The sequence below is a fragment of the Penicillium odoratum genome (genome assembly GCF_028828045.1).
Source record: "Penicillium odoratum strain IBT 22623 chromosome Unknown utg000004l_segment0_segment0, whole genome shotgun sequence".
Lineage (NCBI taxonomy): Eukaryota > Fungi > Ascomycota > Eurotiomycetes > Eurotiales > Aspergillaceae > Penicillium > Penicillium odoratum.
This window is the reverse complement of record NW_026643146.1, coordinates 26,616-52,022: the sequence shown is the minus strand read 5'-3', so window position 1 is coordinate 52,022 and position 25,407 is coordinate 26,616. Positions and strand designations below refer to the sequence as shown.

Sequence of the window (25,407 nt, the reverse complement as noted above, 5' to 3'; positions counted from 1 at the left end):
ATATAGTGTTTTCGTCACCTTATTACATAAACGGCGAATCATGGGTGTTTCAAAAGCTACAATTCTTATACCTAAGTTTAGGCTTCTACAAAACCCAATAGACCCCAAACCCAACCCCACCCAACCGCACTTTGGGTTGGGTTTTGGGTCCAACCTTCGACCCCAGCCTGGGTTTTGGGTCTAGCCCTCGGACCCAACCCAATATATGGGGCCCCAATGGGGCCCCAAAAGGTCAAAACATTATAAACATGCCAAGTCTGGGCATGTACATAATTTATGCGTTTTAAAGCTGTAAAATTGCGTATTTCCCTTACAACTTTCGACAGTAACCATACTAATCACGGTAAAAAGATCATATTCATTCGCTTAAAAACTTAATAAAACTAGTAGTGCTCAAATCCATCATCCTCTCTACTTTTCCGCTTTCTCCCTGATACCCGTAGCTGCGTATTCATACCCATTGGTGGTAGGGCATCATCCTCATCCTTATCCTCATCCCTATCCCTATCCCTATCCCTATCCCTATCCCTATCCCTATCCCTATCCCTATCCCTATCCCTATCCTCCTTCTCTTCCTCTTCCTCTTCCTCTTCAGAGTCTTCAGAGTCTTCAGAGTCTTCACCCTCTACTGCTTGCTCCTCAGTATCACTAATAGGATCTATCTCAACTTCATCTAGTCTCTCATCATTTTCTTCCCTTGCAGCTTCAATTTCATCTAATGAGAAGTATTTCTCTACTTCCTTCCTTTGTTGCTCTTCAAGGTCAAACCTTGAAGTGCAAAGAAACATCATCAGCTCTTCAATCTTTTCTGACTTCATACGACCACGGCGATAGTGGCAGATATCCCGGGCAGTATTAAAAAGTCGCTCTACACCGGCACCAGTTGCCGGAATAGATAGAACATCCTGTGCAAGTGCAGCGATTGTTGGGAAACGCCCTTGATTCTCTCTCCAGAATGGAAGAGGCTCAGCATCAATAGGATCTAAGATAGTTAGTAAATAGAAGAGAATAGAATAGATTAGGATAATTCAACGAACCGCCATCAAGGTATTGTGTTACTTCGTCTCTAACTGGCTTTATCTGCGATTTATTACCACTCAGCATCTTATTAAGCCTTGAACTCGGCTTTGGTGTAGAATAAGAGCTAGCTATGCCTGAAACAGTAGAGAGCTGGCGTTGGTAAGGAACAAGAGCTGCTTGGAATGCATTTCTGTATTTTTCCTGCCACTCCTTATCCCAATCATCTGATTTGAAAAATTGGAACCGGTTATCAGGGGCTAGCATGGTACCAATTGCATAGATAGATCCCCGAATATTATCCGTCTGTGAGTAGTACTCATCAAGCTTTAATCGGCCAGCTTGGAGAGACTTAAGCATATGCTTTTTCCATGGAACACGCTTCCGCTGAAGCTGCCGTATTGAATTTTCAAGATGGTCGAATAGCGCGTTATAGACTTTGAAAACCAGGTGTGTTGTGATATCTCGGGTCTTTGAAAGTTCAGTAGTATACTCAAAGAATGGCTGAGTAATAGTGATAAGGTAGTCAATTTGACGCCACTCCTCATCATCTAGTAGCATTTCTTCACAGCTATACTCAGCACAGAAGGGTGGAAAGATAGTACGAAGTCGCTTTGCCCGACGAAGCATCAAAAATGTTGAATTCCATCGAGTCTTGACATCTTGTATTGGGATGACCTTTGGCTCTTTAGTCTGAAGGCTGTTGAATGTATCACGGCGTTGAGGGCTTGCATGGATATATATCGCAAGGTAGCGGACCTTATTTAAGGTCGACGCAATACCACGCTTCTCACGCTTCGCATTAGCCTGGGCTAATTTTGATTGCTTATCTGTCCACTTTGTCTGAGGAGTATCATTCAAAGGGACTGCCCTTAAACGATCGAGAAGCTGGTTAAGACTGAGCTGGATCACATGAGCAAGGCAGGGTGTTCGGATAATGTTGATATTCTCTGGTAAAGCTTGCTGAAGAGCATTAACCATGGTCTTATTATTTGATGCGTTATCGGTTGTTAATCCGAATATCCGGTCTGTGATACCATATTCCAGTAATGTTTCAAGAAGAACAGTACTGAGATTTATACCAGAGTGTGAACCAGAAAGTGGTTTGAAACCAAGAAGCACCTCTCGAAAGATCCATTCTGCATCAATAAAATAGCCAGTTATAGCCATAAATGCCTGTCCAAACGGAGAAGTCCAACAATCAAGTGCAATTGAAATCTTTGTATTTGGTGGTAGGAGTCGAAGGATTGTCTTTTGGCGATCTGTAACCCTATCCTTTAGTCGCCGGCGGACTATATTGGCGGATGGGATTCGTGGAGGTACGGGTGCAGAGCGAGCCTTATGGATAAGGCTAGCGAAGGTTGGGTGCTCGATAAGACTGAAAGGGAGACGGTTAAGGGTGAGAAATTGTAGGATCTCATCATACCAGTCTGATTCTAAGAATGGGATGGTCGTTGGTATTTGTTGCTAGTTAATTAAAGTGTTAGTTTGATCTTTTGTGCACAAAAACTTATCTCTTAAGAACTTACTCCTTTCTTGAGAAACCCTGTGATCTCAGTATCCCGTCTTCCTGCTGCGGCCCTTTGACAATCTGTAGTTTTTAAGTGTTTCGCCATAGTCGATGTGCCCTGGTAGCCCTTATCGCTGCCTGGTCGAACAGAATAAGGGTGTTTTAAGACCCTCCCACAGCGCTTGCACATAACACTTGGTGCCCCATCTGTAATTTGAGCAACTTGGTGGAAGCTGCTCCAAATTTCAGAGTGGCGGCCAGAATCCCAATGAATCTTACTTTTGCTCCCATAATCAGTTTGTAACCACCAATCAACCCACTCAGTATGATTCGACATATCATAAAGGAAGTAGTTTTTTCTCCGATCTGGCCCGACGCAGGTAAAAGAGGGAGGATTTTGAGGAAGAGGAAGATCTGGTGGAAGGAATTCGTGGTGAAATTCAGATATAGCTTGGCTACCAGAAGGTATTGCTGCTTGAATAGATGGTGTAAGGTATGAGAGATTATCTAGATCTCCATTATAGATAGACGATTGAAAGTCAGAATGCTGGCTTTGAGACATGATGGGTTATTAAGGATGACCATAGGTAGTAAAAGGTAAGGGGGAGAAAGACTTACAATATTAGACACTGTATAAGGTAGATAGAAAAGGGAGTTAGAACAAAAGAAATATAGTCTAATAGCTATTGATTGGCTAAGTAATGAGAATTAATATGGGTCTAACCCAACAGAACCCAGAAAACCCCAAGAAAACCCCAAGGAAACCCCAAGGAAACCCAATAAACCCCAGCAAAATCCAATAAACCCCAGGAAAACCCCAAGAAAACCCAATAAACCCCAGGTAAACCCCAGCAAAACCCAATAAACCCTAAGAAAACCCAGGAAAACCCAATTCCCACTCCAATTTCCCCTAAGATCCCTAAAAATATTTCAACTCCATGAAAGAAGAGATCTTTCTGTTCAATTTTCTACCGCAACAAATAATGTCTATCTATTCAAAAAGAAACAAATTGTAACAGAGAAATTTAGCTTTCATTCTATATAGAGATCATCTTGATTAGAGTGAATATTAAAAACTTTTGTTTCATTTTCACTAATGTCTAAATAATATACCGACTACTTCATGTTCAAATATATATTTCTATATGTTCTTCATAACCCTTTCCCTATTTTGTGGAACTACCACCATAATATACTAAAATCCAACGTTTTTATTTTGTAATTAATAGAAAACCAGTCTTTCTATCTTCTACTCTGCCTTTATTACCTAAAATTTCCTTTAATTGAACCTATAACTAGAAAGAATCTTAGAGGGAAACCAGAACACCTGTAAAAAGGGAGTGGTTTTATTGGGGTTGCCTCACAATGCCTGTAGCCTCACCATGTCTGTAGCCTCACGTGATATCTACACCGACATTTCCGAGGGCCTCTTCCTCCTACAACTGCCTCACGAGAGTCATTTGATGGCCTCTGCGGGTAGCTCGTAGCTCGTCATCTCTCAGGCAGTCAAGTGTCAATTTTGTGTTTCACGTCCTTCCCTACGGCAACAGCATCGATAAGCCTTGACTATATCTCTCTCCACCATGACATTCAGCCAGTCCAGCAGTGTCACTCCTGCCCCGCTCGACTCCGCTTGGCCACCGGCCCACATTTGGGAGACTATGGGTGCGGCAGACCGTGCCAGTTGGTTAGGGCAGATACAGAAAGACAGGGCTAGACGCCTTGAATTGGATGTAGCAGAGACCGATCTACGCCGCAGAAGACCTCATGTGGACCTGCAAGATGACGATAATCTCGAAGAAAACCGTGAGCCTCCCCCTGAGGTCAAATCACTCATCGACATATTTCAGGGTGTCTCCGCCGCCCTTCTTATCCGCGTCTTCGAGAGGAAGTTGAAGGCGACTGAACTTATACGCTTCAAAGAGAAGTCAGTCACCGAGCTAGATCAGGAGGATAGAGTCTTCAAAATGACCGAATCGGGAGGCACAGTGGGCTTCAAGAAGGCAGCAGCGTCGCTTAAGGACTGGGGCCCTAACTCTCAGATATGGACGACTTGCTTTCTTGCCTATCTGGCCGTTGTAGGGTACCTCTTCGGCGAGAAACATCCTAAGGCAATTCCCAACCTCCTCATGTTTATGAGGCAGATCCTGGACTTCGCTCAGACTTATCAGTGGTCGGAAGCAGTTCTCCCACTTGCCCTTAATTTCCACCAATACATACTGGATAAAGGAGAGCTATCGACGGACAACTACCTGGTCACAGGCCCATTTCGCGAGAAATACCTCCGCCACAATCTCACCCTACCTGCGAAGTCACCAACAAATCCTCCAGCCCGGCCTCGTCAAGCCAGGAATACCAGGTCTTCGAATAATGAGACAGAGGTTTGCGATAAGTTCAATACGATAGGGTGCTCCTGGGAAGGCTGCAAGAGACGTCATGAGTGCACGGCATGCGGCCTAAGCGAGCATGGTGCCTCCTCCTGCCGCAAGAAGAAGTAGCAAGCGATAGCCCTTGAGAACTGCACTAGTGACACCGGCAACGTTGTTCTTAACCCCTTGTCCCTAAGCCTCACACCGCAGGGGCAACCACCTAGACCAAACACTGCTATTCAATATCCCGTGTTCAACCCAGAGCTCCCAAGATTACAATCCTCTCCGTCACCACTCAATGCGAAAGGCTGGAGCAATCTTCTGCGCTACTATCCAGGCGATCTGGGCTCCACTATCGCTGGGATTCTGACCTACGGTGCCCAGGTTGGCTATAGGGGCAAGAAGCAGTTTCGCTATTCCTCTAACCATCACATACACGAACCCGGCATAATCACGGCCCAACTAGCAGAAGACCTCAACCTCGGCCGTGTTAGACTAGCCTCTAGGCCCTCCTTTGTTTCACCGCTTGGGTTGGTTCCTAAGCACGATGGGGGATGGCGCCGCATCCATGACCTATCTTGGCCGCCTGGACAGGGCCTTAACCAGGGCATACCGGACTCCTGGTCAGCGATCGAATACATGACAATTGATCATATCTACGAGCAGGTCATACAAGCTGGCCGGGGTTGCACAATCATCAAGAGGGATATCAAGGACGCCTTCCGAATAGTCCCCGTTGCCGAGGATAACCAACATCTCCTTGCCTTCCAGTGGAATGACTCGACTTACGTCGAATGCTGTCTCCCCTTTGGCCTCGCAACGGCCCCATTTCTGTTCAATCTCTTCGCCGAGGCATTCCATTGGATACTCCAATGCCACCTACCTGCATTCCATATCAATCATTACCTAGACGACTTCATCGTCATTGCCCGGTCTCCCTCGGTGTCCGAGCCTACGGGTCCCTTCGACGAGGTTTACAACAGGGTCACCGACTACCTACGTATCCCCCGCAATACCAAAAAGGACCAGCAAGAGACCTGCGTTACAGTCCTAGGTATCCAGATCGACTCTATTGCAATGGAAGCTCGTCTGCCACCAGAAAAGTTGTGCCGCGCCACATTGGACGCCGCAGCTTGTCTGACGGCAGTGAGTCTCTCACTCAAGCAAACAGAGCGCCTCGCAGGCTTATTAGCCTTCTGTTCAAGAGTTGTCCGGCTAGGGAGAACAAGGCTACAGTCTCTATACTCCTTCCAAGCCGCTTTCCCACATGGGAGTAGCGCGCGCCGCCGTATCCCCTACGAGGTACGTGACGATTTGAAATGGTGGAGGGACTCCTTGTCTCTCTTCAACGGCGTACTCCTGATTGACCCTTGCCGCCGCACTATCACGCATCTCTACACAGATGCTTCTAGTATAGGCCAGGGGCTCTTCTTCTTCTCATCCAAGTCTACATTAGACTGCTGGCTGGCCCATTGTCACCAGCTTCATCAAAGCAATGCTGCCACATTGGCCCTTGCTCAAGACGCACACGCGCACATCAATACTCAAGAAGTAGACGCCATCCTCCAAGGCTTCCTACTCTTCAGCCACCATTGGCTCCATCATACTCTCGTTATCCACACGGATAGCTCCACAGCGCACATGGGACTCAAGAAAGGCTTCCTTCATGGTCCGCCTAACGCACCTCTAAAGAGCCTACTTATCCTAGCGGCGGCGAGAGACATCCACATCGTGCCACACTGGCTCCCCTCCCGGGAAAATACATTAGCAGATGCGCTCTCACGTAATAATCTTGAAGACATTGCTAACATTTGTCCCCACTGGCAGGACCTCTCGGTCTTGAACCGCCCGCGTGGTTCTCTTCACGAGCTCCTCAGCTCAATGCAGGCCACCTGAAACTGCTCTGGAACGGACTCAGCGCTAACACACGTTCCGTTTACCTCTCCGTTCAGCGTAATTACGAAAAGCACTGCGCGCTACAGAATCTATCCGCGTGGCCAGTTTCAAGGCATTCATTGACCTCATGGCTAAGCGCACGACTTCTTGGTAACGCTAGTCAAAAGGCCGTCAAGCCTGATACCGCACTCGCCGACCTAGCCGCTCTCCGAGCCTACCATATCGACAACTTCCTTGACGATAAACTCTTTGATAACAAGCATTTCCGACGTCTTATAGACGGCGCGAGAAGACTCAATCCCATGACAAAAGTACGGCTCAGAAAACCGATTTCGCGTGACACTATCACGAAACTATCCGCAGGCCTCGCCACACTCCCGTTACGTCCCTTAGAGATGACTGCGAACCTCCTAGACGACCTGAACTTCGCAACCGCGTGTCGGGTAGCATTTGCTGGGTTTCTCCGCCTCGGAGAATTTACCTATAAGACTGAAGACCTCCGCACACGTTCTATCTTCTCCGCCACAAAGTTAACGCGCTCAGACGTCAGACTCTCGCCCTCGTTAGACCACGCGCAACTCACACTCAAGCGCAGTAAGACGGACCGCCGTCACGAAGGGGTGCAAATTATTCTTGCAAAGACGGGAGACGGCGCATGCCCAGTTGACGCCCTTCGGAAACTGCTACTTCTCGACCCCAAAGGGCCCGACGCCCCATTGTTCTCCTTCGGCAGAAGACCATTTAGCCGCAACAACTTCCTCTCGACCTTATCTACTAAGCTAAGAGCACTTGGGATACCGACACACGGATATTCAGGTCACAGCTTTCGGAAGGGTGCGGCTCAGCATGCGCACGATAGTGGGATACTCGACGACCAGATTCAGATGCTAGGGAGATGGACCTCGGAGGCATTCAGGGTCTATTTTACGACGAATGCGTCAGTCCTTTACAAGCTCAACCACCAGTTCCAGACAGGCTCCCCGGCCCCGCTGTCTCTGCTGCTTCCACCACCGTCCCCTCCACCATCCTAGTTTGGCCCGGGTCATTTGGGCCTATCTGACGCCACGGTCTACGACCGCAGCGACAGGTAACCCGTTGCGGCCAAACTAAACTCTTCTTGCTCCTCTTGACTGCGTGAGGTCACCAATAAATTATGCGTTTTGGCGCTGTAACTAGTGCTAAGCTCGTATTAATTTGACCTTTTCCTTACGGGACGGAATGTGGAAAGTTGTTATCTGGCACCTAACATGGGCTAGTGTGCAGGCTGAGAGCATTATTTCGACTATGCTATGTGGTCGAATCCTGTTCATAGTAATGAATCTACGTATCAAGATTTCTGCATATTACAAGTTGAAAATTTAAAGCATCACCCTTTTGAAGTTGCATGATTCAATCTTGGCCTGAGAAATGCGTCACGCCGCTAATCCCATAGGGATTCATGAAGTACTTAGATATTTGGCAAGGCTCCAGTTTAGGCTCTCGGCCGTCGTAGACTAATTCTGTCCTCAGGTCTGATCTGAGGCACTCAGTTGGTATCCGTAGGCACCTTAGTGGCGCTTTCCATCTAGAGGGTCTCTCCGTGCGAAGCTGGGTACCCAAAACTTGACGACGTTACGGGGACGGATGTACAAACCATAAGGGGTTGTGGTCCTCCCGAGCCTTCACACGCTCTCTTTATGCCGTCCTACAAGCTCATTATCCATAATCGTCTGATGAACAGGGACCCTCCCGAGCTCAAGGATTCGCTTGGCTCGATGATAGAAGAGTATCCTGATAACCGCGTTGTTTTTATGAGAGGGGAAAACACGCTTTTTCAATATTCTTACACCTCCCACTTAGGTGAATAGAGGCGACCGAAACAGGATGGCTTAGTGCAGGTTCTACATTCGTGCTTTTCGAACATATATGAAGATCAACGTCAAGGTGGATCAGCTGGAACCCTACTGCCTCCTTTGCAACTCACTAATGTGGAATAGCATGATAGCATATGCTTCACTGGAACTTATCTCTTGCATGCCAGAAGGCTGATTTACCGAGGGGAGCTGCGCAAAATGGAGAGATAGACTTTGGCGCGAAAGAATTTACAAAGGATAATGAGGTAGGCAGAGTGCCTGCTCTAGGTCATTTTCAGGAGGGAACAGCCTCCATAACATAGCGTCTGGAAGCGCAGCTGACGTGAAGTCATGGTCAAATAGTGTGTACAACTCATTGTGAAGGTTGAGATTCCCGCCATCACTGGTTGGGATAACCCTCTGATCGTATGTACTAGACCCTGTGAGCCGCGATCTTGAAGCCGATTCAGAGAGAGCGGCGCCATTAATGTCGATGGAGGATTGTTGCCAGTCTGCGCTATTCGTGTCTATCGGCGGCCCTCCGTCTATGATATGCAAGACTCCTGTAGCTGTAGGCTCGGGCTGGCTGTATGTCTCACAGCTCAACAGTGCTGCATCCATTGTGCGCGCATTAAACTCAGAGGATGAATTTAGAAATGCATTCTCGCTATGAGAAATTGCAGAAGATGGTGGAGTAGTCAAATCCGCAGATGGGATGTAATTACTTGCTGGATTCGTGGGCGATGCTTGACTTTGCATATCCATTGGTAGCGAAAGACTTGTAGAGGGACAGCCAATAGAAACATTGCCAGCATTTATTGCGACCGAAGCCGGCCAGGCATCACCGGAGTCTGATTGTATCCTCTGGGCTGGTGCCAATTCCAGTACATCTATCGTTGCCTGTGCAGGCATTCTGGATCCCCCATCCGCTGGTGGGAGGCCACTAGCTGATGTATTGGCCGCACGAAGAGGGCTAATTTGGCTTCTTTGGCCGTCGTTATCTGGACATGTTAGTTGATGGCCTTTTCTGAATTATGGAAAAGTCTCACCTGGTGGAAAGTCAGGACAACGCCTTTTCGACGGCTTTAACTGTGTCGACGCCGGCCTCTTTTTGGCGGAATGGTAACCAAGGGCTTTGTTGAAGGGCGTCTGATAAGACCTGACAGAAGATACTTCGTAGCCCAGACATTTGCAAATCACTTTCAGACTGGAAATTATCAGTCATAAAAATTGTAACAGAAGTAATTTACCCACGACTTGTTGTTCTTGAAAACCCTTTCTACGATCAAAGGGATTGCAAAGGGTGCCGGCAGGCCTGTGGATCCGGACATAAAGGAGCTATCATGGACATTAGTTCCCACTTTCTCCAATATCTCCTTTTTATCCACAGAACAGTCGCTTAGCCGGGCGTAAAAGCTGACGGGATGCTGGGCTTAGCAGAGTTAGCCTGACAAAACAAGATGATCAGGGCCACCATACCGACACAAAGAATATCCCAGCTTCTAGATTCCCACTTTGTCTTCAAAAAGAGCGATACGAGACCGTTCGCCCATTTTGCGCCGCGAACAAGTCTGCCAAGCTGTTTTGAAGAAGCATCCGATCCGAGGACTTTCCGCATCACCGCCCAGACGCCATCTTTGTCCTCGTTATTTTCCAATGCAACTGCACAAAGGGAAACAAACACCATATTTAGAAAGCATGTGAGCTGTTGATTCACAATACCGTAAGAACCCATAAAGCTGGCGTATTCAGATAAAACAAAAACATTTGTCAAGGTGGATGACATGTCTGCCAACTCCTTCGTTGTTCCCAGTGAGGCAAGGCTCGATGTACTCGAGCCACAATTTTGTACCAGTGCCCTGAGGAAATTTCCTCGCCGAGTTTTATCAATAGCCGACACCCAATTTTCCCAAATTTTCGATTTGGGCAGACCGTCCATGAAGCTGATGAATCTTGATAGTGTCTTCTGTACATCCTTTTTGCTCCGGCTCGGTTTGGATCCGTCGGTTACTTCTGGGTCAGGGGGTCCTTCTGGAATGTATTGGATGATCTCGAAAGCCGCGGCATCGCCACAATCTTTGCGTAGGTGTCGCTGCTGATTAAGATATTCCGGGGCGGGTTGTGTGCTACTGTCATGGGTTTCGGTTTCCCTTGCAATTTTATTTTCACGGGTGTGGCGACAAGGTATTTCAAAGACCTCGTCCTGAATACGGACTCCGTTGCAGTCCGCTGGGCCGATGATATTCCAATGTAGGTAGACTGTTGAGATGACTGGCGAAGAGAGTCTTCAAGGAACAGAATATAAGCAGTGTCGTCACCCTCACATGGAATCTGGCGTGCCATGATTGCTGTGAATAGACAAGAGGAAAAAATCGCGGAGCAAGTGAGACTACATTGTCATCCTGGCCCCCTCCCTCCAGGATAATCTTAAAAGAGGCGCGTCAAGTGAATCAAGTGGTTTGTCCAGACCATGGGTCCGTGCTGGGCGCTTCTGTAAGTCCTATCAAAGGGTGCGTAAGAATCATCACACCGCTATTCGCTTTGCGTGCAAATTTACCTTATAACTCGTCAAACCCCTTGGGAACGGCAAAGTATTTCCGCCAGTTTTTGCCTTACAAAGTCATGCGCCCCCTGTTAAGGAAACGAGGGATCCCATGTTACCTCGCAAAAATAAAATTCATCTGGCTCTGGAATCATCATAGCTTACACCATCGACTTGCGAAGTTATATCTCGGGCTTCTCAACTTTCAAACGAATGGAGACGGCGTGCAATCAACCCGGGGACCGGGGTTGCTCGTTCTGGTCAGATGGCTTATCTTATCCCCAATCTTACAGGGCCAACAACGCTAACCAGATCGAGGGCACCCAACTGAATGCCCCTAATTAGGTTTAGTAACCAAATACCTCACGGCAGTAATCGAACCTGTAGTGAGGTGCCCCTAATCCTGTTAATGTCATTTGTCATTAACAGGGTCCGCAGTACCTAAAAGAATCTACCGTCTCTTGACGGCTGCGGCAGTTCACCGCTGTTTACTGATAAATGTCTGGATGCTTATATTTAGATATTATCGCGGGATGACGTAATTAACGTAACACGTAACGTGAAGTCCGGTTGCGCGGGCGACCCGGTTGAGCGAGCGACCCCACCAAACTTCGAAAAATCATTAATTTTGAACTACCACTAAAACCATCAAATAACTCAAAATTTTGCTAATAAACACGTGAAGGGCATCCAGGATATGTATGACCTTTTATCCCACAGCCAGAACATGTCACATGCCGCCGAACCGAAGGCATAGAAGGTAAAGTAGGCTCAACAACCGCTCTTGTAGATACCTCCGGCAAATATATATCTTTACCATTATCTTCATCCTCATAAACCACATCATCTTTACCACTCTCTAGACCCCCAAAGATACCTTTCTGGGTAGTAAACTTATGTATGGTCTCTCGTTTTTTTGTCTGTTTCTTGTTGGTAGCCTCTAATTGGGTACAGCGATTCTGGAGAAAAATATGGTGGTGGACCACTTTGATAGTCATATCATAGGTCTTCTGAAGCTCTCTTTTTGTAGGTGAAGAGAGGATTGAAGAAGAAGATTTTAGACCTTTTTTGATCCGAGATTGTGATTTTGTGAATTTTGAGAGAGTCCAGAGAGTATTTGGATCACTATCACTGCCGGAAGAGAGTGGTCGCTGTGAGACAATATCGAGAGGAGGAAGGGAATCCAGGCGCACATTTAGCTTTTCTAAGACTTTATTAGCATCAAATGGTGCTAATCCAGTAGCTGAAAAGCTATTTTGTATAGTAGAAGTCTTAAAAGCACCAATTCTCGCATCAGCGATAAGTTCAAGAAAATCTTCCTTATCAATAGAGTTCACTCCATTCCGCATCAAGGTTGAAACCGCTCCTCCATAAAGCCTCTTCAAAACCGAAAAACAGCCCACATCCAAAGGTTGTAAAAGGTGGGAAGCATGAGGAGGCATACAGATTGCGATAATTTGGTTTTCTTCACAAAGTTGGTCAAATTCGGGGGTCAAATGACTCCCATGACCATCGAGGACCAGTAGGCAATATTTCCCCACTCTTGGCCCAATATTTGGGATAAAAAGATGTTTCAACCACCATAAACCAATTGTATTAGTAGTCCAGCCATTTTCACTCATAGTGAGACGTGCTCCTTCTTGATTTAAAAGAAGATAAGGGCGTAGATGCTCTGGAAACTTTTTTCCCTTGAAAATGAAGAGTGGAGGCATAATACTTCCAGAAGCTCGAATACACTCGATTATGGTTACCCACTCGCGATTTCCGGCTTGTAAAAGAGCTCTTTTCCCGTGCAGAAGTGATAATCTTTTGTGTTGCGCCGATACCCATAGCAAAACCACTCTCATCAAAGTTAAAGATATCGTCCGAGACAATACCCCACTTTTCAATTGTTTTTTGCACCAAATCAAACCATGGTTTAATGATTCTAGGGTCTTCTGAAAGGGCTCTCTGATAGTCGTATTTGCGAGAGAATCGAGTAGAGAGATTTGGGCGTCGTTTGATAAATTCAGCAGGCCAATGATTACCCACAGTAGAGGGCGTAGTTTTTCGGGCATAAAGTAGCAGATTAGCCATATCTCGCAACATAGGCAAAGTAAGAGCTGCCCCTCTAGAATCCATATCCAGTAGCCATTTTTCAATCGATCCTTCCTCAATTTCGGTGAAAATAAAGCGATTGTGTCGCTTTTCAGTAGCAGATTCACGCCCATTAATCCGTGCCTTCAAAGTTGAGACAGGGATATCAAAGGATCGTGCAGCAGCCGCAGCAGAGGGATATTTACCATCTTTTATAGCTTTTATAGCTAATAAAAGACGACCCTCCTGCTCTATTAGCTTTTTTTTCTTATCGGAGCGCTCAGGGGGCATTCTTGTTATGGTTGAAGAAGACGTATTAATATGGAAGTGGATTTTTGGTGGGGTCGCTCGCTCAACCGGGTCGCCCGCGCAACCGGACTTCACGTTAACGAAGACTGCGCATCACTTTCTTTCGCCAGCTAGTCGTTTCGCAGATCCAGTGTACCGATAGTGCCAAATGTTCCCACTGAAATGGATATTCAAGATCGAGAATGGATGCCCGCTAGTCCGTAGTAGCAGCTCTGACAACCGCTAGAGTTTCTGATCCACAGCCTAGTCGTTTTTTGTTTGCCGCTCAGATAGATATATGTCCGCCTTTGGTGTATTTGTGGGACACAGCAAGATGTCATATAAAGGACGGCGGGACCAAAGTTTCCCATGTATCAGGCAATTTTCTTTTCTCTTTCAAGTCAAGTATACTTGACTGTACTTTCACTGGCAGACTTGCCTCAAACTTCCACGTTAAGACCTATACGATGATTCACCCCAAGAAAGATGACGAGCCCACGCTGCCTGGAGACCCATCAGCAAAGGCAAAGTATGTTTTCAGACTTGTCAAGGAGGCATTGCTCGAAAATTTCGAATCGGTCTCCCAAACCTTTGAGGATACAGACCTCGAAGACTGTATGTCTTTGGCGAAACAAATCGCGGCCAAGCCCGAACTTCGGCCAAAACTGCTCCTAGCTCTGGAGAGATGTACGCTTTCCGGTTGGGATGACTTCTATATGAGCACTGTGGAAAATTATGACGGGTTAAAAAAAATCACGCCAGAGGTCCTTCTTGCAGATGCGGTATTTTTACCAGCGATTTGAGATCTATGTGGAATGAGTGCTTTGTGTAAGAAGATATTTCTGTGTTAAGCTTGGTCATTGCTAATATGTCACAGGAAAGTCATACGATGAGATTGAGCTAGACTTTGGGATGCTTTGGGGCAAAAAATTTATTCCCGCGCGCAAGCTAAAGTCGTGGATATGGCCAAGTGACATATTGAAGAATTCTCTATCACCAATTTGTATCTAATTTTCTCGTTCGAGTCTTAGAAACAGCGTTTTGAGTCTATGCACTGTTCACTGCCCACAACTAATCATCAAAGGAGAAGCTTTGTCCTTGTTTGGTTGTTCGCATAACCTAGATTTCAGAATTTTCATGTGGAAGAAAACATCGTATCAACAAATTGAGAGTCCTTCATTGTGTTAGAGGCGACATATGGAACTAGCGGTCCTGTCCGTTCTGTATCGGCTTCGCGGGCTATGTACGATTTGTCAATGGGCCTTTCTTGATCATACATTCTCCTCCCTAGTATTTCAATTGGTGAGTCCCGTGATTTCGGGTGCCCAGCGTGGGGCCAAAGCCAACTGCCCAAAGCAGATTTTGTCAGGTACATCCATCACAGCATGCCAAGCATCTGGCCATAATGTGGATCTAAATCACCTCCTCATTTTGATAAGGATTCAGCACATTCTAAGAAAACATGAAATGGTAGGGACGGTTATGCTAACAGTAGCGCGGAAACCAGATTACTGCAGTTGCGTACGGGGTAGGTCCAAGTCTAATTTAGAAACTCGAGTACTAGTTTAGCGGACTAGACACAATGTTATCCTCATAAACATATCAGCCTCCGCCTCGCCCTCTCTAGCACTGCCTCGCAAAATCTTTACAGAGTTATATGAATCTTGATCTTTCGATGAGATGAATTGCCTCTTTGATTGCCTCTCTGCTAGCCTTCGAGCATTGCGACATGCACGCTGGTTTTCTTCGTCGTCTACCAACCAAAAGGCTTTTTTTATGGAGAAATCCTTGCGTTACCCGGAAAACGATCGTTTAGATTCCCTGAAACCTGAACCTCAATCTTATCACCAAGTCCTTTTCACCTCACATAACCGCACCATACCCCTTCGTTCAGACTTCCATGAGAAAAGGGGCACCAAAGACGGAATTGAAGCTCCCCCAAAGGTCCTTTTCGAAGAATGCATTGGTAAGTCCATTGAGATCGGCTCGTGGACAGAAATTAACAGTCTAGACAATTCTATCTCTAGTCAAGCCAATTATGACCCACGGGTTGCTAAATCGGGTATCATCTTTTATTACAATTATAATAAGATTCCTCCATATCCAGATTTGAAGTGACGATTTTGACTATAGAGAGGGTACATATCAGGCTATTTTCATATTCCAATGCTTATATATCTAGAATTCAATTCTATATACCGAGAAACACATCCACTCAAATTTATGAACTAGGTATACCGAAGAGCATTAGGCTTTTCTGGGCAATCTAGAAAGAAAATACAACTTCCCAGTCTAGACCTCCCTAGATTTCCTTACAAGCCTCTCCTCTTCGTCGAATTTCTCCCATGAATTATAACCGGGGAAGATCCGCCTTAGGTCCTTTGCTTGAAGTCTAATTCCTAGCGCATCCCCGAGTCTACCTTTTGTTGATTACTGCCGGCAGTCATCATTTACTGACTTTTTCTGATACGTTTTTCGCAGCAATATCACCTTTTACTTTAGAGCTCTAAGACATATAAATATAAGCCCCGTTTTCTCCTAGTCTTTTCAATAAATTATTACTCCAATCTCACCCCATCATTCTAAGCTATCAACGAAAAAACCACGAGCACTGAAAAAATCATGGATATTAATTTTTCCTTCGATATGGTAGACCACTTTAAAGGTTTACTGAAACATCCGGACGGTAAGATTTTATATTTCATAGTAAAGCTAGAGCACTATATACTAAGTCCAAGAAGTATTGCTGCCTAGTGACGATGGCTCGAAGTTTCATTTAGTATCGAACTCTCTTCGGGCAAGATGCGAATATAAGTTCCGCCCAAAATTCCTATGGTTTTCGCCAATTGAAATCTATATTGTGATGATGGAAATGTCGCCAAAACAAACCCGAGAATCGGCTCTTGGCCGTGAACTTTGGTCGGGAATATCATTTCTTTCTAAGCTTGGTGATCAAACGTCAGATGAAGCTTTACTTGCCTTTATTGTTCTTCATCTTCAATACAAAGTTCTCGTCTGGCCCGATATTTCACCTATTGATATTTCCACCGCAAAGGGAGCGGGAACTGTTGAATGTGTCTTGGAAAGAATGGTTCCTTGGCGTGACGTGGAAGACGAAATTGTGGAGTGGGAAATTGAGTTCACGTTCCCTGATTTTGAAGTTCACAGTCGGAAAGCGAGCTTGTTAGATCTCTCTAAGACATTTGTTGATGTAAGACAGGTAGCGGAATGAGAGAATGATATATATCTGCTTCTTTCTTTCATTTCAGGCTATTGCTTGAAATTCAAGGGACTGATATGTCGGGGGTGATTTGGCAGGTGGATTTCTTAAAATTCATCCTTTTTAATAGCTTTACAAAGCTAATGTTAAAAGGATGAGTATGAAAGTGCTGTCTAGATAAGCGTTCATTGTGTAGATGCAATCGCAATACTTGTATTGCGGTTGAACTCAAGTACTTCGTATATAATAAATCTCAACAAATGTACGTGGTCATGCTATGAAACCGGATCATGGCTAAATAAAATAAAGCACTCAAGCCAGAAGGAAGCCATTTTCGTCACAAAAAGTCTTCTGGCTAGAAAGACTATCAATCATAAAAGCTCATGTGTTTCTTTATTAAAGGACATGCTTCTGAAGGTGTGACCTAGCCGAAAATGGAACCTACGGGTTCGCGCGACCTCAAGCAAAAAAACCACTTCGGATTAGTGTTCTGCAAGACTGCCAAGCCATGACTGGAGCTATCAGCCACTAGCCGAGGCATGGGAACTTTGAATTGAACTTCTTTGATCAATCTCTAGATCGGACATTCAATCTCCGCTAAAATACGTACTAAAACCTTGACTAGTGCAGGCTATTCCGAATTTGTACTCCATCGTGCGATCAGACAAGGAAAATGAAATCTCCAAAAAAAAATTGAAAGGTGGCGGGAATCCCTTGGTATCTGATATCCATCAAGGGCCGGCCAAAGTGGATGTGGCGCAGAGTTTGGTGGGGTTTTTGAGACATGAGAAGTCAGGTTTTATTTCCTTTTAATCAAAAAAATAATAACAAGATAAATCATGAAATAGAAAATGTATAAATATAAAATAAAAAATGACAAAAAAAAGGTATTTCCAAGATCAAAATGGAATAGCCTAGCTTGCTACCAATTGATCTTTTGAGAATAAATAAGAAACCCTGCTCATCCCTCTCAAACTTCTATCCTTTTTCCAAAACCTATCCAGTCTTTATTCGCTCAACCCATTTTCAACAGCTTCATCCCGTGAACTCGACAAGAAATTTTGTATACATCCAGCTTACAACCATTCGTACCACCCTCGCCCCGGAACAGCACACGAGTGGAGTTATCTCGTTCGCTTCTTCCTGCATTTGACCCACCGGCTGCCAAAAATTAATTTGGGTCTGGCTCTGCAGTCCTCCCTCACATTGCTCATCAGTCCGTTGGAATAGCTCCCCAACTGTATCAATCTGTGAGTCTATATCCAAAATCCTCCAACAATCCATAGACCGATGGTTCTTTTCCAAGTAGCTTGACTTGGGTAACAGATCCCGGGGTGCTTTTCTTCAAATATCGCTATCCGGCGCGTCACAGAGATGATCGCCGCCTGTTACGCACTGACAGGCTGTCAAGGGCTTCTTTAGCTTCATACTGGATGCATTAGATTTGAAATTGGGATCATCAGGCTGACTATATGGCCTAGTGCATATTTCAGGCATAAGAAGTTAAGTCTTCAGTTCCGGCTGGAGACAAAGTTCTGTAAGAATCACCATTCCATCTGGTAATCTTATAAATTGGACATACTTTAATCTAAGCTTGAGCTTCCAATGTTTCAATTGTCGATTTTACTCCAGTATGTTAAGATAGAGTATCATGATTTGTTTTGAGCCTCACTAACTTTACGTGTTAATAGCTCATGATGGCATCATCTCCATCCGCTGTCCGTTTGCCTTATGACCACTACGCTATTATCTATATCGACAATAAGGGCAAGGTCGAGGTTCATGAGTCCTCTTCAATCAAAGAGCAAAATTCGACCCTTTTCACCCCGGAGGTCCGCAAGAATTTCGTTGAGATTCTTGGCGAGAGAGTGAACATCAAGCCTAGCCGCCGGAATCCTCGCCGCCGGAATTCTCGCCGGGGTCGTCGCCGCCAAGATGCATCTAAACGCTCTCCTACGTCTAATGACATGGTTTCTATTGAAGTGAAAGATACTCAAAAGGTCCTGAGCTACTATGAAGCTGCCCTGAGGTTCCTCCAACAATACAACTGCAATGAGATCGCTAAATCATTCATCAAATTAATCGAACCCAACAAGCCAAGACATCACCCTTACAACGGAGGAAAGCCTCCACCAGGATCTGCTCCCGGGGCTAAGGGTGACCCAGAAAAAAACAAGCCAGCGTGGTGGCCCTCGGATGTTATGCACAAGCATCCTGACTACCTTGGAAAAGAGGGTATGTATTCTGTTGCCTGTTTCCATTTTCTTCTCATACTAATTTTGATAGATCGCATCAAGCTACTGCTGCACATCATTTGCAAACTTGTTCCCTATCAAATTACTGCAGATAAGCTTAGGAAGGCCGTCGATGATACTAAGCATAACCTAAAGGACCCATCCCGCGTTAAGTCCATCTACGACGTCCTGCGGCTGAGAAAGACGGAAGAGCAATTCGAGGCTGGTAAAGTTGGTACGTAATCTAATCTTCAAGTCCAGATAGTTAACTACTAACGCTATTTTAGATGGCAGCAAGGTTGTCGTTGTCCCGTATCGAGAGATCATTCCCAAGAGTGAAGGAGGGGAGGACAAAGACTCAATAAAACTTGAATCATCCGTTGAGCAGCCTACTCCATCGGATACCCGTATCAAAGGCGTCACTTCTTCCAGAAACGTCTCTAAGGATGGCCTCAATATCCATAGCGACCCACAATACCAAACATACTACACCGACCCTCTCCAATGCACAGTTTTGTCCTCCCAATCTCTGCTCAGCACCCCCGTAACCGCAAACATGATCAACCCGTATCGTGTCTCGGTTTTTGACCACGGCCAGAACCTCCCTATCTCGAGTTCAGACCATAAGCGCTCCATCAATGGCGACTACGGCCCCTGGGAGACAGCGAACCTTAGCCAGGATGCCGTCGACCTCGACGACTACGGCCTTCCATCACGCATTCAAGTTGCCCCTTCCCAGGCATACCACGTGCTCACGACACCAACGATACGTCTTTACAATATGTCTCATGCCCAGTCCCCAATGAATCCGATGATATAGAAGGGCACTGCCGTTCCACAATGACTCTCTGGGACGGGCATCACCACGGATTGACACTATCTAGCCTTTTCTAATGCCAAAGATGGGCTGGACTCGACTGGCTTGAGTGATGTACGATGAAATAAAGAAAGCATATACTTTAGAAAGAAGAGATTCAAGAGGCTAGACAGGGTTCTCTTTGAGAATTTGATGGGCACATTATCTCCACTACGCGCGGAACCTTTCTCATATCGTCGAGTGTTCATATTGTAATCTTGCGAGCTTTTAATTTTAGCATCTGAAATGGAGTCAAATCTTAACCCCAAAATTATCGCTAATGTCTGATTCATCACTCTTTTCACAGTTTGAGTGTAATGTGAATTTTGTGTTTTCACATTATGACAAGGCTCTTGACCCACATTATACCGAGTAGGATGCGCGGTCAAAACGCATCGGCTGCCATGGACTAGATGATCCGCCTCCCTTGAGCATGATTATTAGTTAACGGGATTACATTGAAGCAGGCGCGCCGGTCAATATAGTTATAGAGATTGATTCAGAGGGGCGCTGGTGAAGGAGCCCGCCCGAGAAGGAGCCCGCCCGAGAAGGAGCCCGCCCAAGAAGATCGAATTAATCCTTTGATCTTCGTTTTTTTCGTCTCTCTCTCTTTCTTCCTTTTCTTCTCCTTCGTTTAATCGTACCAGGTGTCTTGATCAACCTATATAGTTACTGTACTTTCAAATCGTCTGATTATAATGTGTAGGATGGAGCCAATCCATCCTATGGAGCCAATCCATCCTATGGAGCCAATCCATCCTATGGAGCCAATCCATCCTATGGAGCCAATCCATCCTATGGAGCCAATCCATCCTATGGAGCCAATCCATCCTAGCGGTATTTAAAAATAAAACAGTGGCTCTCGGGAGTCAACGGCTTATTTCACACGCAATTATTCGGACAAGATCCCCCTGCAATTACAAAAGATGTTGTAATAATATATATTCCACGTAATTATACATACTATGACTCCTGGAACCTACCAGCTTTAGCGGCCTGATTGTCACCGCTGAAAAATATGATGTCAATGGGGTGGCCCATCATAGTCAATGAAACAAATGCTCCTTGTGCACGAACCCATGTCTTATACTGATTCAAGTCGCTGGATAAGCGAAGTCTATCATTCAGCCACTTCCCAAACGATGGCAACGATGGCTTGTAGGCTGACACACCAACAACCCCCACTGGGTTCTCGTTTTTCGGCGGTCATGCTTTTCCAATTTCCCAAACCGCTTTTCTACACCTTCTTCCTCTGCATGACCAGTCCTGGAACATTGCTTCTACCACAGGCGAGATTACTGGCCCCACAGTTTTGGATACTTCCAGAATAATTGGGTTCTGTTGGAGCATCTCAGCACTTCATTGCCTTTTTCAGGTGCCCAAATGGGCAAGACTAGAATTCCTAACAGATTTCCCTGCCATTCGATAGATCTTAGTCCATTCTTTTCTCAACATAATTGCAGAAAATCACTCCGTTCACCACTTCATCTAGAAATTGCGCCACAATAATGTGCTTCATTTGATTTGAACACTTGTCGAATTAGGTCAGTAGGCGTGAGGCTATATTGCGCCTGATTTAGTAATTTTCCCTGTTCCTGTCCAGAGGCACCTACATAGACCTATTTATCTTATCCTGACTTGTAATACAAAAACAGATTCATTCCATTCCCATTGAATGAGCGCTGCAGCTCTTGGGGCCAGTCCAAGAATCCCAGTATTGAGTATGCCGTAGGTGCAGCGCACATATCCAGGCAGGTCATACCAGAGTGGAGGTCTATGAGAGGGAGAGGAAATGCCGACAACTTCCTGGCGACTGATGTTACCGACTTCGGTCTCGGCAACGAGGAACTTCTGGACGGAAGAAAAAGGGGCAAATCGACAATTGACCTGGTTGGGGGTGGTCATTCACCAGACAAGCGGGTCTGGGAACCAGGAAACCGGGAGGGTGGGTCAACGAACTCCTTCTCTCTTGTAGCATGTGTATATTAGTTGTATTGTTGTGGGGTTCTGTGGGTCACAACCCAATACTATGGATACAGGTCTAACCCTAATGCATGAGTAGTGCGTATCAGGGTGACAGGACAATACCATAAATACAGGTGCTCCAACATGACCTTAGGAAAACTTTCGCATCAAACTTCTCCCTATGATCCCTGCCTGAAGTAGCCAAAAATACAAAAGTTGATTTCAGATCAGTTATTCTGATATTTTCCAACTTTTTGAATGTTGAAAGGAAGTAGCAACCGACTCAGTGAATGTACTGAGAAAAATATCCTTCGTGCTATATGTACCATCTCGCAGATGATCGCAAAAATGTGGTTTTCTGCTGCTTCATTCTCATCGCTCACGCTCTTCTTTACCGAGTTCAAACTCCGATGGAACGCCTATCACGAACAAGTATGTATCATATGCAGAGACCACTGTCTTACGACCTAGAATTTTAGGATTAGGCCTATAGATAAGAGTGATACAATACTAACGACGCCACATCTCATCTGAGCCTGTTCAAAAGTGATTTTAACTAGTCAGACCACCCGGTTGATGATCCCTGCAAGACCATTCCGTTTTTGGCAAATCTCTTTGGGAACAAAAAGATTTGCCTAAAACAGAATAGAAAAACGAGGGCCGAATTCAAATTTTTTCATTGGCTTTCTTGAATTTGAGACAGCCATTTATTCTGATTACGGCGTCTTTCTACTACTTCAATACGTTGACACCCAATTCAATCGTCTCTACCCGAAAGACATGTCATTACCCTATGCTGAGTCACCTGGGTCATTGTGTATAAATGGTAGCACACTCTGGTTCAAGTGTCACCACCGCTCTTCCCCCCCCCCCTACAGTTCTAAAAACCTGCCATCACAAAAGAAAACAAGTATCAAAAAACCGATAGGGTTGAACAGCAACTTCCTGTTCACGAAGTTCAACACATCCGGGTTGACGGCTTCTTTCATCCTCGAAACCTCATTTTCATGACTCTGGCCACTTCGCTTTTATCCAGGCTGCAGAGACCAACATCTATAATGAGTCAATCTCCGCTACGGCTGAGCAATGTGTCAATCGATGAGCTTCTCCAGGAGTTACAGGAACGGAGATTGACAAGCGTTCAACTAGTTGAGGTAAGTCAAACAAAAGATTGGGCATCACTTGTCTGATATTCTCAGATATACATTGCTCGCATCGAAGAAGTCAATTCAAAGGTGCATGCCGTTAGTGAGATCAATCCAGATGCTTTGGATATCGCAAGAGAGCGTGATGATGAACGTCAGAATGATCAAACCCGGGGCGTGCTCCACGGTATCCCAATTCTCTTGAAAGATGTATTTTCTACTACAGATTCCATGTCGACAACAGGTAGGATCTTCTTACCCCTTGGTTCCTTTTCTGTTTAATTACCCATCAGCCATAGTTGCACACGAATGATTCATATTTTCACCAATAAGCTAATGCTATCGATAATTGTCAGCCGGATTCAGCGGTTTGGTAGGTGCAAAACCTACACTTGAAGCGACCGTGGTTCGCAAACTGCGCGAGGAAGGGGCCATTATTCTTGGTAAGACAACCATGTCTGAGTGGCTGAATTTCAGATCTCCGGGTGTTGCGCCAAATGGCTGGTCTCCGGTAGGCGACCAGTGTGCCGGTATTTTCTGCGCGAATCAGGATGCCGGTGGTTCTTCGACGGGGAGCGCTGTTGCGACAGCTCTGGGATTGGCGGCCGCTGCACTGGGTACAGAGGTTAGATGCTGAGAACATGATTATTTGCACTGATCTGACAATCATCAGACTTCCGGAAGCATTGCAACGCCAGCTCGTAGCTGCGGTCTTATCGGGATGAAACCAACTGCGGGTTTAACTTCCCGAGATGGAGTTTTTATTGCCAATGAATATCAAGATAGCGTGGGAGTTTTATCTCAAACTGTCAAAGATGCAGCCCTCATACTCACCGCTATAGCCGGTTAGTCACTCGATCTCCTCTATGTTTCTGTCTAGGTATGATCTGATGCTGTACAGAACCAAACGACGAGGATACCTTGGAGAAGGTTGACCCGCGAGACTTGCATAGCGTCCCTCGACCCCTCGGTCGCACTAACTTTGTAGAGCACTGTAGAACCTCTGGTCTTCAAAACTTAAGAGTAGCAGTAGGAGTGATTCCATCCTGCTTATGTGGCTTATGAGGTTGACCAGGACAGGTCGCACGACACATCATGAAGCGGGATCAATTTGCCACCGAGAAATTTAATGAAGCACTTAGTAAAATGAGGCACCTCGGTGCAACGATCGTTGATGATGTTGAATTTTTTTCTTGGACGCTGAACATGTCTAAACGCTTCGGTTATAAATGGAAATTTGCGTCGCGATTACTTCTAAAACAAAGTGAGGCACAACCAGTGATGATTTCACATTTCTGTTCTCAGCTGACTCTCCATCTACTCTAGACATTGAATCATTCTTGAGCTCATTTACTGAAAACCCGCAAGGCCTTCTTACTCTTGACGATATCAGGAACTACACAAGAAAATTCTCCAAGGAAAATGCAGAAAACTATCAATTAACGGAGTTCGACACGGCAGCCCAGCAAGCCCAACAGTACGATATGAATTCAGATGAGTATCAAGAATCACTCTCTCTTCGGCTGAAGATGGGCAAAGAGCTGGGAAGTCTTCTTGACAACTACGATTGCGATATACTGGTTGCACCAGCATGGACAGAGACAGCAGCAAGTGTGGGCGGCTGTCCACAGGTATCCGTACCTCTACAAGCTTATCCCAAAGACTGGCCTCTGGAAAAGATGCACAATGGATTCATCTCAACTGGACCCGAGATCCCGTAAGTGGCTGCAATTCCCGGCTTGAGATTGCTGTAAAGTAACAGCAATGGCTAAGTTTCTCGTTTCCAGAACTGGCATTCTATTCGTGGGCCGTAGGTGGGATGATGCTAGAGTTATCGGTGCTTCTTATGCATTTGAACAGGCTACAAATTACCGGGAAACCTTTAACCCGATCATATACCCTTCAGTTGAACTTCGAGATTGGCCAGCCAAGATATAGGTGCGAATCCGCCCATGCTCCCTGGCGGATTTTCCAAATGACCTGGGTTCTTCTGTGACTCGGCCATTATTCGGGTTTTTTTTATTTCATATTTTATATATCATTTCCGCTATGGCAGGGTTGGAATTCAGGCTGAAAACACATTTGATGAGAATGAGCAAGTACTACTTGAGTGAGCAATTTTAACTAGATGTTCAAGTCAATGCAGCAGCAGACTTCGTGGTATTTTGTTAGTCCTCCAGCACCGACGTCTGAATGTTCTTTCCCCAAACTTCTCGGGTCAACAGAGGCTAGCATAGCCGATCGAGACTAAGATAATGCATCTACATAGGACGGGTCATTCCTGAAATGCAATATTACCAGCAAGGCAACAATATGGAAATTCCCAATTGGCGCCACTCCATAAAATTGACACTTGAGTTTGTAAGATTTAAGCAACAGTATGACAGTGGCCATTAAAGCATCGAGTTCTCCTCCATGGTCATCAATCTGAAACAACTACAGTCGCTTTCGTAGGAC

The 25,407-nt window shown here is 45.6% G+C and overlaps 5 protein-coding genes across 5 annotated transcripts; 4 read left to right on the top strand and 1 right to left on the bottom strand.

Annotated features, from left to right (window-relative positions):
* Nucleotides 1–4,188: 4,188 nt before the first annotated feature.
* On the top strand, nucleotides 4,189–8,234 carry N7520_004284 (uncharacterized protein; the record flags this gene model as incomplete). Its single annotated transcript, XM_057138218.1, has 4 exons — nucleotides 4,189–4,934; nucleotides 5,055–6,679; nucleotides 6,724–7,729; nucleotides 8,225–8,234. The coding sequence occupies 4 exons, from the start codon at nucleotides 4,189–4,191 to the stop codon at nucleotides 8,232–8,234; spliced, it is 3,387 nt and encodes a 1,128-aa protein (XP_056996425.1).
* A 639-nt stretch (nucleotides 8,235–8,873) lies between these two features.
* On the bottom strand, nucleotides 8,874–10,967 carry N7520_004283 (uncharacterized protein; the record flags this gene model as incomplete). Its single annotated transcript, XM_057138217.1, has 5 exons — nucleotides 8,874–9,625; nucleotides 9,674–9,831; nucleotides 9,879–10,056; nucleotides 10,104–10,895; nucleotides 10,949–10,967. 5 exons carry the CDS (start codon nucleotides 10,965–10,967, stop codon nucleotides 8,874–8,876), a joined length of 1,899 nt encoding a protein of 632 aa, XP_056996424.1.
* A 3,030-nt stretch (nucleotides 10,968–13,997) lies between these two features.
* On the top strand, nucleotides 13,998–14,434 carry N7520_004282 (uncharacterized protein; the record flags this gene model as incomplete). The annotated part of the gene is made up of 2 exons (XM_057138216.1): nucleotides 13,998–14,312; nucleotides 14,408–14,434. 2 exons carry the CDS (start codon nucleotides 13,998–14,000, stop codon nucleotides 14,432–14,434), a joined length of 342 nt encoding a protein of 113 aa, XP_056996423.1.
* Nucleotides 14,435–18,447: 4,013 nt separating this feature from the next.
* Nucleotides 18,448–19,804, top strand: N7520_004281 (DUF2841 domain-containing protein; the record flags this gene model as incomplete). The annotated part of the gene is made up of 3 exons (XM_057138215.1): nucleotides 18,448–18,985; nucleotides 19,037–19,219; nucleotides 19,272–19,804. The coding sequence occupies 3 exons, from the start codon at nucleotides 18,448–18,450 to the stop codon at nucleotides 19,802–19,804; spliced, it is 1,254 nt and encodes a 417-aa protein (XP_056996422.1).
* Nucleotides 19,805–22,863: 3,059 nt separating this feature from the next.
* Nucleotides 22,864–24,888, top strand: N7520_004280 (uncharacterized protein; the record flags this gene model as incomplete). Its single annotated transcript, XM_057138214.1, has 8 exons — nucleotides 22,864–22,959; nucleotides 23,005–23,194; nucleotides 23,307–23,575; nucleotides 23,624–23,795; nucleotides 23,852–23,979; nucleotides 24,031–24,214; nucleotides 24,277–24,667; nucleotides 24,738–24,888. The coding sequence occupies 8 exons, from the start codon at nucleotides 22,864–22,866 to the stop codon at nucleotides 24,886–24,888; spliced, it is 1,581 nt and encodes a 526-aa protein (XP_056996421.1).
* Nucleotides 24,889–25,407: the final 519 nt, after the last annotated feature.